Here is a 14,305-nt window from a genome sequence, read left to right as displayed (position 1 = left end):
TTGTGTTTGTTGTTTATTTATTATTCATTTCATCTTTTAGTTATCATTAAAATATGTATGTACTGTGAAACTGACACCAGTTTCCCTAGCGGTGATGTAATCTAGCAAAATATGCAAATTTATTATCACATAATGTACTCTCGTGACCTGAGTAGCAAATAAATACCCTGCCAAAGTTTTACAAAGTATGTGTGAGAAGATAATGAATTACTGCGATATACTTATTAGTATAGAAACGTGATTTTTGTTGTTGTAATTGGGTTCTCTGGTTCTTTTCCTGTTTCCATTATTTATATTAACAAACGTTAACGTATCAAAGTCTGGACCCGCATGTGTTTTATTAAGTGTTAAATTGTATTTCAAGCCTTCTGACAGTACAACATAATTATATTTTTAGTTACTGTTAACTTCGACACTTTATTATTATGCGAAAGATCGCGTAAGTTTAAAAGAATTTTAGCTACACTTAGGAAAGAACGAGTTGTTTATCAGTTGAAGATTTAAAATAAATAAATTGTAACTGGCTTGTATTACTTAAACTTCAATCGTCCTTAAGCTGTGATGCCCAAGGCAGCGGTCAACAGGAAATCAAGAAAGTTGATCTCCAATGACGTGTGTTTGTATGAAAGAGATATTATTATGTTCGGTTAAAAAACAACAACAACTGGTAAGAGGGAAAGTGTTTAGGCTAAAAAATACAACAAACAATCAGGGAGAGAAATAACTAGAAAAACAAATTCCAAATATAATCTGGAAACTGAGTTTTAGTAAGTAAAAGTTTAATCAATAAATATATTTATAATAAGTAATAAAACGAAGTAGAAACAACACAACATAAAAGGATTTTGAGAAAAGCGTCTTTTGTGATTTGTCAACTTTTAAATATTTGGTGACTTATTTATTTATTAGGAACCGTTTAAAGTCTTAAGCAACTCCTGTCGTCATTTTTTATATTTTCTATTTATACATATATAGAAATTAAGAAAGAGCTTTGTGAGATTAAATAGCTACGATTGTTTTTGTTTTGTTAGAATCTAGCTTCCTTTTGTAAGCTACTTTACCAGGATCTGACCTAGGCATTACTGATTTGGTTGGTATTGGATTTCGCGAAAAGCTACGCGAGAGCTAACTGTGTTAACCGTCCCTAATTTAGTAATGATAGACCAGGAGGTTAACAAGTTACCACCACTTGCCGCCAACTCTTGGGTTGTTTTTTTTAACCGACCATCATAACGCCCCCTTGATTGAAAGGACGAGTATCTTTAGGGATTGGATTCGAACCCGCGACCCACATGTTTCGAGTCAAGCGCCATAACAATTAGGTCTTGGAAGGCCTAACAGTTACTGTCTATTCCACATTTATTCATGATAACCAATTTGTCTATCTTTTTTTATTTATTTTAGTGCAAAACTACACGAAGGCTATCTGTGCTAGTCGTTCCTAATTTAGCAGGGTAAGACAGGGTCATCACCACCCAATGAATAGTGGGATTTACCGTCATATTACAACGCTCCCACGGTTAAAAGGGGCTAGGATGTTTGGTGTGACGGGTATTCGAACCCGCGACCCCCAGATTACGAGTCGAGTGCTCTAACCACCTGGCCACGACGGACCTGTCCGTATGCGAACATCTTGCATGTGACACCAAAAGCAATAACAGCATATCGTAAAAACACAAAATCAAATTATTCGACAATTAATTAATATTGAAATGCACACGAATTACCAACCAACTCTTATCTTTTATTCTTTCAATCTGTTTTAGAATTCAATATAAAACTGTACGAAGGGTGCTTGTTTGTTGAATTTCGCACAAAGCTACTCGAAGGCTACCTGTTTTAAATGTCTCTAGCTTAAACCTTATAAATTATAGACTATCACCAACTACCGAACTACTATTATTTATTCATATAGTTGGATTGGACCGCCACTATCCAAAGCTAGCCCAATAGTTTGGTAGAGCCCCAAATCTCCAAAGAATAAAATGCTTCACTTGCACCCGGACTCGAATCAGAAATTTTTCAGTTTTATTCCAGGCATGCAAACAATTAAATTTTAACTCTCGTAATTTCCTATTTAGTGCTTACTGCCATAATATCTGCATTTTGCGAACGCAAGAAGTTTAAAAGTAAGTTCTTTAATAAACCACCTAACGAAATTTGTAACAAAAGACTTGTACTTGCTATAATGTAATGTAATGTAAAATACTTGTACTTGCTATAATGTAATGTAATGTAAAAAACTTGTACTTGCTATAATGTAATGTAATGTAAAAAACTTGTACTTGCTATAATGTAATGTAATGTAAAAGACTTGTACTTGCTATAATGTAATGTAATGTAAAAGACTTGTACTTGCTATAATGTAATGTAATGTAAAAGACTTGTACTTGCAATAATGTAATGTAATGGAAAAGACTTGTACTTGCAATAATGTAATGTAATGTAAAAGACTTGTACTTGCTATAATGTAATGTAATGTAAAAGACTTGTACTTGCTATAATGTAATCACGAGTATTTATTTTAAAGTTTTATAGAAAAATGTTTTCCAACACCAAGGTTTCTTTTGTCCAGCTAATGATTAAACAAACAAATTAATACAAGTTTGAAAAAGTTAATTGTTGGATCGAGTCGAGTAACTAGCCACTATTTACTTTATTATATAACTTGTGTTTTCAATGAAGTTGTTAAGCCTTAATTAATACATGGGTCCTCGAAACCGTTCAGTCACTAAACTTTACAAAATGACCACAAAATCGCGGAACTTCTAAAAGATAAATTACTCATTGATAAAAACATGTGTCCCCACACTGGGACGAAGGTAAATTTCTGAATTTACAACTGTAAAATCCGGGTTTCGATCCTCTCGGAGGACACAACAGACAGTTCGATATGAGTGTATCAGCGTTATCTATTGGGCTTACGTAACATTATCATTTGTTAATTTTATTAATATTGTACATGTGCCTCTCCCAAAGGATCAGAGATAAGTCTGAACGCTAATAAAGCTAAAATCCAGGGTTTATTACTGGAAACAATGAAAATAGCTCATTGTGTAGCTTTACGCTTAACAACAAATAAACATATGTTGACCTTATTTTTGAAACATAATAAAAGTGATGTGTGTATCTCTTTAAGTCAATAGCGAACTTACGGATTTACAACGTTCACATTTAATATTCGATTCCCCGTGATGGACAGAACGCAGCTAGCTCATTGTATAGCTCTGGTCTAAAGACAACAATAAGAGTAAAGAGCATGACAATAGTTTTGGTTTAAAATTGACTGACCACAAGCTCGTCATCAGATTTATAACCGTGATTGTTTAGGTTACTTGTATATTTATACACACACAAGTATACATATATGTACTTTTACATACCTACAAGAACAAAAGTAATAAAATAATAATAATTTCAAAGACTTTGGCTTAATAGTAGCTTAAAGCAAGCAAGGAGTGGCGGAAAAACCGACGATAAACCCCGACGTCTATCGCAAAACCAACGGCCGGTTTCAGACTTGTGGTCCTTCAGGACGGCTGGGATCATTAGATGCAATTTGATGGGGGAGCAGTAGTGCCCCGAGAAAACCCACTTTCAAGGCGAATACTTTATCCGAATAGTGCCTTAGTTGGAAACAAAATTATACGTGGGTTGCAGCACTAAGGGAGTTATGAAATTTTCATGACTTGTATTATTATTATTGTGGTTGAGGGTTTGTTGTGTTAATTAGAGGAAGGGAAGATACATCAGTTGGTCATGTGTGTGGGGTGGTTGAAAGACTTGAGAATTATTGAGTTAGTGAATATTTATTGACATGTTTCTTGTAGAAATGTGTGGTCAGATTAATCATTTTGTCCTTAATGTTTAGGATGTCGTCAACGTTGGCAAGATAAGAAAGAAGGGTATTTATTGGTGGTCTGTATGCTATCCTTTTGATGTACTTCGAGTTTACTGTATAAATTATCTGACATGTTATACAGAACCGTACTACGATATTCTGCAATAGATGGTATGTACATCTTGTGTAGAATAGTGGCTGGGGAGCAACCTTTTTGAAAACTTCCAAATTTTTAAGATAACACAATTATTCTGGTGTAGACATTTCTAACGAGTTGTCCATGTTAGGGTTTCGGTTGAAGGTGACACCTAAGAACATTATATGTTTTGTGAAGTTTATTTCCGTGTTGAGGACATGTGATATTTTCTTTTTTCGTTCGAAACATCTATAAAATGTTATGGTTCGCATTTCTTGTGGGTTGAGTTCAACACCACAAATCGCACCTGTCAGTGACTGCGTTAAGGACAGTCTGTGCGGCAGCTGTTGGATGGTTTGATGTGCTCCATATCGCTACGTCGTCGGCGTATTGAGATGCACGTTTTCCATTCAGCTTAGGGAATGGTATGTCATATATAAAAATTATATAGGGAAGTGGATTGATGGCTGACCCTTGTGGTGCACCTGCTTTTAAATGAAATTGATCCCAGAAAACATTATTAATTCTGACTTTGGATACTCTATTACGAATAAATCCAGCTATCCAACGTGTGATCATTGTTGGAATATTAATCTGTGGTAATTTATATACAAAGACATCAAACAGAATCGAGCTTAACATTTAGAGATGCCGCTACTCTAACGTGTTTTGTTGTAGGCTTGAAATATAGATTCGGTTAGTCTTAGTAGATGGTTAGCTGTTTGTTTATTGAATCTAGTTGTCTTGTAAACTTGATAAGGTGCCTTTTTTATCTAGATGAAATAACAGTCTTGTACCGATGTATGTTTTTAATAGTTCACCTAAATTGTTTAAAGGACTGATTGGTCGATAGTTAGAAAGATTCTGGAGGTTATATTTGGCTATTGTTGCATTTTCCAATCTTTGGGGTAGTGTCCATGCGTTAGGGAAAAATTATATAAGGTCACCAGATATCTTGAAGTTGTCAGGCAGCTTTTTAATTGTTCGGTTCATAATTTTATCCTCACCAGGAGCGCTCTTGTTTAAGACTTTTCATGTGCAGTTTAACTCGAGTTAATGTTGTAGGGCGGGTAAGTACATTGTGCGAGTCGGACAGTTGTGTGTCGCAGGAGGGTCTCAGGTTTAGCCGAAACATATTTGAGTGTTCCCGAATGTAGTTTACTACTTCTTCGTGACTTTTACTAAATGTTAGTGAATTCGATGTTGTGAGTGATTTTTGCAGATATTTAATAAAAGAGGTTGTTGTTTTTTTTGTCGGTTGTTGCATATGTGTTTTCATATCTGATGGTATGTACGTTCTGTGGAGCGCCGTACTGATTTACATTTCTCTCCAGAATCTGTCAGGTTTATTTTTTGAGTGATCTAACGAGTGACAGAAGTTTCCCTAGTTGGTTTGATTTTGTACTTGGATTATGTTTTTGATTCTACTGTTGTCGTGATTAACTAAGGTTTTAATTTGCTAGATACTGTGACTACTGAATGGCCGCTTTCCCTCCGGTCGGAGTGAAATACTACATCTGAACACCAAAGAAATCCGTTTGTTTGTGGACCCAATCACCAGGAGAAATCTGACTTGACTCTGTAATCACGTGCACCTGATTTAAAACGTTGATTGAAAATACAAGAAGCTACAAACGTGTATATGTTTTCTGGCCAAAGTGGTAAGCGTAGTTGTCGTTTGTCGCATTATAATCTGAATGAAACTTTCTAATTATTATTTATGTTTAAGCCACGATAAATACCAAAACAAGAAAAACTCGGGAAATACTTAGTACTTGACATCTAAAGTCCGTAGTGTCCTTTAATAACGTATAGTCACAGATAATTTTCAGATGGTTGCATTTTCTTATGTTTGTTATGCTATTGGCTGGTTCTATTTTCGAGTACTTTTAATGATATAGTATTGTTTGGTTATATTTTCTGATCTGTTTTAACGTTATATTTTCGCAATTATTGTGAACACTGTCGTCTAAGTTTGTTTCAAATGACCATGCATAGCCGTGCCACCAATTATGGATGACAGATGAGAGGAAAAGGACATAGTTTACAGCACCCACCGTCAACCTCTTTCGATCGACTAGTCCGATCTGACCGTGAACCTCATAATGGGGAGAATTTTTAGACTACCAGTTTACAGGGTGTACTAAAATCATTTGATATTGGTTGAATATCTACACACGTTTACTCAGTGTTGGATCTCGCAACTGATTTATTACGCACGTGCGATCAGATGTTAATTATATAATAAATACACAAAGAAGTAACATTAATCACATCAGTGAGACAAGGGGTTCACTCTTGAGGGATAACCTCCAATTAATCAATATTTCTACGAATTCTCTGTTCATTTAAAACAACTTTAATGTTGTGGCGTTGTTAAATTTGGGGACGTCCCCTGTTACACTGTCTCGTGTTAATTTTGAATTAAACTATGATCGTAGCTTCGGTTTGTTTTAGCACAAAACCACGCAAGAGACGACGTACGCTCTTTCCCCCATGGTGTATCGAATACCAAATCTTTGTTTTTAAAATGTAAACTTACTGTTTCACTCACTAAGAAGCCAGTCCTAAGCTATGATTTAACTTAGATGTATAATTGGGCGGAGTGTGGATGTTTTCCCGCAACCAATTTCTTTTTAGTTTCGTCAATCGATGGAAAGTTTTCGATTTCATTTTTGTAAACAAGGAGACGCGGACTTTGTAGAGCTCCGAATATAAAAATGCTGTAGAGTTGAGGACAATTTCTAATGTACGTCATTGGTTAAAGACTTGAAGTTTGATACAGTGTGTATCAACGTTGATATAACATCTTTACATAAAACAGTTCAACTTAATGAAGCAATAAAACTGAAGTGTGACCTTGTCAACAAAACTAAAGCGAAGATAAATGTTTCTTGTTCAATAATGAATTGTCTCGTCTTTTTGTGTAACAAATGATACGTTTCTATCCTGTTGCCATAGAAAATGATATAGCTTGAAGCTATCAGTTGAGAAACGGACTGACTAGTTTAGCACTTCGATCAGCCATTGGAGTTAATGAACAGAACTAATTGCTTAAGAATTATCGGAAAATTAATATGAGAGAGCGTGATTATAAAGCGATTTGACTTAACAAAGTGGACTAAGTGAATAAATAGCACACTGATTAATGTTAGCTAAGGCGATTCATCAGTGTACTTCTATAAATAACTGAAGACAAACACGATTTCATTAGTGCTTATATATTTTGTTCAACCACACTTTTTCTAACGATCCGTACAGTGGGTTGTGTCCAAATAATGTTAGGTTTTATTAGCTCAGGTAATAACAATGAAACTTTGTGTGCTTTGTGAAAACTGGCCTAAAACAATGTTACATTATTTCAGGAAATCTTTGTGCTAGGCCTATCTTCAAACCACGAAGTTTGTACGCTGGACTGCGTCCATTGTGTGTGTGTGTATCAACAACTTGTATTTGTGTTAACGGAATAAAACATTGGATTCAGAGGTTAAAGAGAAGATAAAATAAACCCGTTCTCTGATTCTCAACAAACTGAATGTTTGTTATTAGAGCGAATGTTACCTGAGGCAGTCGTCCGTCATTTTGAGAAAAAAGTAGCATCTCAGCAGCACCCGCCGCCAACTCTCGGGCAACTCTAATAGAATTTTAAGATTTGACCGTCACGCATAACGTATCCATAGTATGAAGCACACTTTTTTTTTCTGGGGGGGGGGAACAACTCCAGGAAAAAACTCGCGACCCCATCCTCTCCCCCGCAATTCACAATTAGAGAACTCTAAGTACTGTTCCATTCAAAACAAAAATATGTAAATAATGAATGAAAACGAAATAATTTACTAACATTACTGAAACTGTTCTTTTTGTTCTACAACAGGCTGTCTGCAATATTCCCACCGCAGGGATCTAACCATCGATTTTATAAGCCATTAATGTTACATTTGAATTTCTGATTAGAGCAATATTTTTGTCTCATACATTTTTCTCATTGTTTTCATTTCTACAATCTCTTAACTATTTGTACTATAAAATTCGTTATGAATCCTTCTCGTTCAGTTATTGTTATAAATAACATTAGTTGTGACGGGATTTTTTATGAGTGCATTTATTTCAACATTTATAGCACGCACACACAGAACCAAAAACTTTAATTTGTAATGCCATCTGTTGTCCAAAATTAGTATTATTTTAATTTTCGAAGAACGTTTTGCTATTTTAAGTTGCATATTTTGTTTTAATGTAGAATGTTCGCTCGCTGCCCTTATGTAGCCGTCCCTCATTGTGAATGACAGAATAGTGGGAAGACAGTTACTCAGCAGCCCCCAACATCAGCTCTTGGGCTAATAGTGTGTGTCCGAATAACGCGATTTCACTGTCACTCGTATAACACTATTACGGCTTCAAAGTGCGAAGCACATTTTTTGTGCCAACGACCCACAAAGAAGAAACCCTCGGTTTCTACACCAAGCACATTAACTAATACACCAAACCTGGTCTTTAAACTCCAGTCTTCGTTCTTTTTCACAATTACCAGATGGAAATAATTCTTTACGTTTCTAACTTTCACTGCACCTTCGAAGTCCGGATTGTTCTAGAAATAAAAGGTCGTTCTATATTAGTTTGATATCAATTTTATAAAGCAATATTAATATGTTAAACAAAACATTTATATTAATACGTTTGACACTTCAATAACTGATACTAAAAAACACAAGTTACCATAAACAACTAATATGTTTGTTAATATCCAGGGACATCTTAGAGCCTTCTGGTTTGTTATTCATGTGGTTTGTTTCTGTTTCTCACTATGTGCATAGTAACATCTCACCGTCTCCTAGTCTGTTAGTCACGTCGTTTGTTTCTTGGTTTAGTTATTTGTCTGTAGTTAGGCATGTAGCTATCCATTAGCCCATCTGTACTGTGTCGACCAGGAATATCGAAAGTTGATTTATAACGTTGAAAGTTAGCACACCTTTCCCTGAGCCACTGAGAAGTGAGCTTCTTTGTTGTTGTTTTTCCTTTCCCAACTACATGGTTCATTAATTTCTGCAAATTTTTACTTTTAACACTCCGTGTGAATGAAGATTTTATTTGGCGGATTTAATATTCTAAAAAATGTCAAAATTATTTTAAAAGCACACACCAATTTTCACATAAGTTTATATAAACTTTACTAAAACTCAAATCATAGTTGTAATATAAGCCTGTAGATGGCAATACATTACACACACAGATGTTAAAAATTTCCTATTAAATGTCAGATATTCAAGTTACTTAATAATTATTACTGCAAGATGTGTTTCAAGAGCGTTCTTAATACCAATCATCTGATGTAGCGTTTTGTTTATTTGTTATTAAGGGTAAAACTACACAGTAGGCTATGTGTGCTCTACCCAAAGCAGGTATCGAATTCTGAATCTTTAAAACTAAGCCACTTTGGAAGTTTGGCTGTATTATTTGTATTGCTTCTGTTCTACTTCTGCATTTTCTGTGACGTCCTGTAAATAAAGAACATTTCTTGAATAAAAAAAAATTATTTTCTGACTCAGAGCCTGAATGTTTTGTTTTTAACTGACGCTTGAATATCAGTTTCTGAGACTTCTTGTACTTATGTTTTACCCACAACATTATGCTATCAACTGTATATATTGATTTCCATTTGTATAAGGCTTCTATGGAGTGAAAGAAAAATTGTCAAATATTTATACCACTATAACTTCATTTGTTGCACGTGTCCTCGTGTAAATATAGATGTGAGAAAATGACAGCTCTCGGCCAGCTAAGTTTTCATTATTCAGACAAATAACGTAACATCCTAAAGTGACTGATCAATCAGTACTCATGTCTTCCGTCTTGAGCTAGTTTTGTCGTTTCCACATTCGACAAGTGAAGGAAACCCACTTCCAAACGGACTCGAACAGCCCCCAAAACATGTAATATGACAAGTTAGACGTTTGTCCAGCCTCGTTGATTTGATGCGATTTTATCAGAACATCGGCTTTACTGAATATCATTCTACTAATTTGGCACAGCGTAATTTTGTAAGCTACTTTGAAGCTAATAGTTGTGGGAAAACTATAATCCTATTAAGGTCTTTCTGTGGAGGCTTGGCATTACTTACATTAACGGAACTGAGGTAGTGAGAGTATAAATATGTCGCTCTTAAGAAATTATAAAATTAACTTAGCTTTTAAATTTACATTTTCTATAAAGTTTTAAAGACGTATTGACCAACTGTTTCCATGTTGAGTTTCGGATAACTATTTGCTCTAGTTATCCCTAACTAAGAAGTGATCGACTAGAAGGAGGCAGCTGGTCAACACTACCGACTCCCTACTCTTGGGCTACTCTATTATCAAAGAAATGTACGATAGACAGTCACATAATAATGCTCCAGGATTAAAATGGTTAGCATGATCAGGCCCACGACCTGTATATTGTGGGTGAGGTTCCTTAGCTACCAGACCATGCAAGTTTAAAATAATGTTATTCAACAGGGACTAAACCCTGCATTTTAGCTTTATAAGCCCACCCTAATTTCTTGAATATATACTCTTCAAAAAAAGAAACGCAAAAGGCAAAATATGAGTCAAATTGTTAACAAGTTTATTCCGGGTAGTTCTGTATGACATGTGTGAAACTTTGCACATTCACTGCTGAACATCCAAAGTCTGCAAAGGCGAAGTTCACGCTCACTAGGTGAAGTTTAACGTCACTCAACGTCAATAACGAGTATGACCCCCGTGAGCATCAATAACTGCTTGGCATCTCCTGCCCATGGAAGCGATGAGATGACGAATCACATCCTGTGGAATGGCTTTCCACTCAGCCTGCAAAGCTGCTGCAAGCTGAGGTAGAGTCTGCAGTTGAGGTAGTCGCCGTCGCAGACGTCGGTCCAACTCGTCCCAAAGATGTTCAATGGGGTTTAAATCTGGTGATCTGGAGGGCCAGGGAAGAACATCGATGTTGTGGTGTCTCAAGAAGACAGTGGTGAGTTGGGCTGTGTGAGGACGGGCATTGTCATGCTGAAAAACGTCGTTGACGTTCACCATGATGGGTTGCACATGGGGTTTAAGAATCTCGTCGACGGTTGCGTACGGTCTGATCGGAAATCCCACGCAGCCCTGGTATGGTTGAGGCAGTGGTGGTCCTATCCCGAAGGTGACGTAACCGGATGTTGCGATCTTGTGTGGGCGTGGTCACACGAGGTCTGCCAGATCGTGGATGGTCACGAGTTGATCCATGTTGTTGGTGACGATTCCATAGCCTTGTGATGGTGCTTGGGTGGACATTCACAGCTCTGGCAACATCTGATCGAGATTCACCTGCTTCCAAGCGACCAATGGCGTTGTTGCGTTGTGCTTCAGTCAGTCTTGGCGTAACTGTATTGCGTGTCGGTAGCTTAACACTGAGCTATGGAAACCGAGAACCCGTCACTTTTATAGGGATTTTGCACATGTTGCACTTGCAGAACATGCAGATCTCTCAAACAAATTTATTGGACACGCATGCGTTTTGGCAAAAAATCCGATGTTTTCCTCCGTTTTCAAAGTGCACAACTTTTATTGTCATTTTGGTCTGACAATCAGTGCCTTAACACGTGTAACATCACATACTCTGAGCTTGTAACGTTATTACATATATTTCTCTTTAAAATAACAAAAATATCCCTTTTGCGTTTCTTTTTTTGAAGAGTATATTTTGAGTTTATAAGTTGTATTAAGTTTTAACTTCAGCAGTGGTGGCGCCAAGGAAGGCTTGGGGAGGCTTGAGCCCCCCTCAGCCCCCCAATATTGTTAACCACATATATTCATACAATATGGAAAACACAATCGTCGTTGTTGCTTAACAATTAACATCAAATAGACATAGATCTGTATAACTCAACGTCTTCATTAAGATGAAAGATAGTTAGCCTGATAGTGACCTTACTTTTCCTTACAGTGTATTAACTTCACATGGGATAATTAGTTTCTGCTATGTAAACTATGTCTTTATGTTATTTCTTTTGATTTGTAGCTTTACTCTTAATGGTATATTAAATGTTCAATCTAAGCTACTCTTGATTTTCTTTATTATTATGCATTACCTTGGGTGGAATTTAGGTGAGCTTCCTCTTTTTACATATACGCATATTTAATAAACAGATTATTTCTAATTTGTAATAATGAATTATTAATCACAGTATGAGTTTCCAATGAAAACTGCATTGAAAACGCAGTTCAAAATAGCACACCTTTCTGAAATGTACCTTGTTATTCACATTATTATAATTTACCATCTATCTATACTTCATACTGATGGGATTTTGGGAAGCCCCTCTACAGTTTACCTCAGCTTCCCCCTTCTCCCCATGACAATGTCGTGGCGCTCCCACTGAACTTCAGAAAATGTCATTTCTGACTATTTTAAATTTGGTAAGACGAATCATTTGAAGTTTATTTTATGTTTATAGATTTTAGATGGAGCTACTTCAACCGTCAGATGTCGTTTAGGGTGACATTCTTCGTCAGTCGATATCTCTTAGGTATTTTTATTGGCGCTGCTCTACTTTAATCGTACGTATTGAGCTGTATCATGTTGATTAAATAGTATTAGAATTTTCAACCTATAAAGCATCTTGGGCTCGTGTATGCTAAACTTCAGAGACCCGTAGTATTGAGACATGATGTCCCTAATTTTGAACAACGAACCAGAAAAATGGCAGCGAGTAGCACCCGCCACGTTAACCTAATAATGAAACTGACTGCGCACTTTCTAATATGGAACGTATTCCGCAATAATGCGTCTCGAGCCCTGGATCTTTTAACACGATAACCTGTTAGCCACACCCAATCCATAGACTAATTATTATTTGTTACCTTTCAAGCAACAGGAAATAAACATCTAACATTAGCAATCGGGATAAAAAAAATGTAGTTAATTTTGTAAATGTGTTTTTCTTAGTACTTTTACGAGGAACGTGTCTTCGTATCTTACATCTCCGTGTTTTACGTGACATCCTTGTTACAAATCTTCAAAGTGAATTATTTTAATTCAGATTATTTGTTATAGATGAAACAAAGAAAACAAAACGTATTTAAACACTTTGGAAACGTAAGATATATATGATATTCTAGGAAATACAAGAGCGCGTTGGCTAAGTTTAATCGGCAAAATAATGTCGTTAGACGAAAGAAAGACGCCATCTACAGGGCAGTAATTTAATTTCCTGTCACTCGATATATAGCCTTGTCTCCTCCTGGGACGAAAGCCACAGCTACCTATACCAAATTGTCGTTTATTTATTTTTCTGTTTTTCATTTCTTTTTGTCTGGAAAAAATATATATTTATTTGTTTATCGCAGACAAAGAGTATGATCATAACGCCCTCTTTCTTCTTAAAGCCAAAGTAAATTTACTGAACGTTTCTACCCCACAAATCCCAGGTGGGTCAGCGGTGAGTTTACAGACAATAGAATACGGTCTTCGGTGGACTCGGCAGATAGCCCGATGTGTTTTCTTTGTTATAAGAACACACACACACAGCAGATAGCCCGATGTGGCTTTGAGCAAAAATAAACAAACTCTATTCCACATACTTATTTTGGTAATCTGAAAAATGTTAAGATAATTGATAGTTGTACCGTCCGAAAGGAACACTTTAAACTTGCTTCGACAAGGCACCAGTTTCTTAACTTTATCTTTCTGTAGTTCCGCAGTGGCTTCGACTCGAGACCTGTAAAACTAGAAACCGGGTTTCGATTCGGCTGGCACAGCACAGTTATCACATTGTGTAGCTCCGTGCTTAACAAGAAATAAGCTCTTTTGGTAAATAAATAGACCTACAAACATAAACGGGTTACAAGTTTTATATAGAACTGCAATATTATTAATAGAAGTTAACACAATTATTCCATTTCCTGACGTTTGGAGTTACTCCGTAAGCCTAACAGCAATATGTTGAATTTCAAAACCACAATTTCCTGAGTTAAGGATATTTTAATTAGTTGAAGGTCAAACTATCTCAGATTAATGCTCCTTGTACAACACCTAGAAGAACAATACCTACACAGAAGAGATTTCAAGGTTTTGATATATCTCAGCACCACTGGTATGGATATTAACACTTGTATTAACAGCAGATAACGTTTCCACCTTCTCAGGTCATCTTCAGGCTAACACGAATTCTCAGGTGTTCTTGTCATCCTGGTTTCCGAATAATTATATCCACTGTGGAGAGCTTCGGTGCGCTGTAAACGTGATAATTGAATATCTTGCTATTTGGTCGGAAACGATTAGCTTACGACATGGCTTTGGATGCAGAATATATCTGAAAAAAAAATCCGAGC

At 36.2% G+C, this 14,305-nt stretch overlaps 1 protein-coding gene across 1 annotated transcript in view; it reads left to right on the top strand.

Annotated features, from left to right (window-relative positions):
• The first annotated feature begins 216 nt into the window (after positions 1-216).
• The window catches only part of LOC143257202 (uncharacterized), a 53,246-nt gene continuing 39,157 nt past the window's right edge, over positions 217-14,305 (top strand). The window contains exons 1-2 of the mRNA XM_076515588.1: positions 217-767; positions 5,441-5,638. Of these exons, the coding sequence (XP_076371703.1) occupies positions 5,620-5,638 (19 nt within the window). The 5' untranslated portion in view covers positions 217-767; positions 5,441-5,619. The remainder of the gene's footprint in view (positions 768-5,440; positions 5,639-14,305) is intronic.

Source organism: Tachypleus tridentatus, chromosome 1 (genome assembly GCF_004210375.1).
Source record: "Tachypleus tridentatus isolate NWPU-2018 chromosome 1, ASM421037v1, whole genome shotgun sequence".
NCBI classification, from domain to species: domain Eukaryota; kingdom Metazoa; phylum Arthropoda; class Merostomata; order Xiphosura; family Limulidae; genus Tachypleus; species Tachypleus tridentatus.
This window is presented reverse-complemented; position numbering and strand designations above follow the sequence as displayed.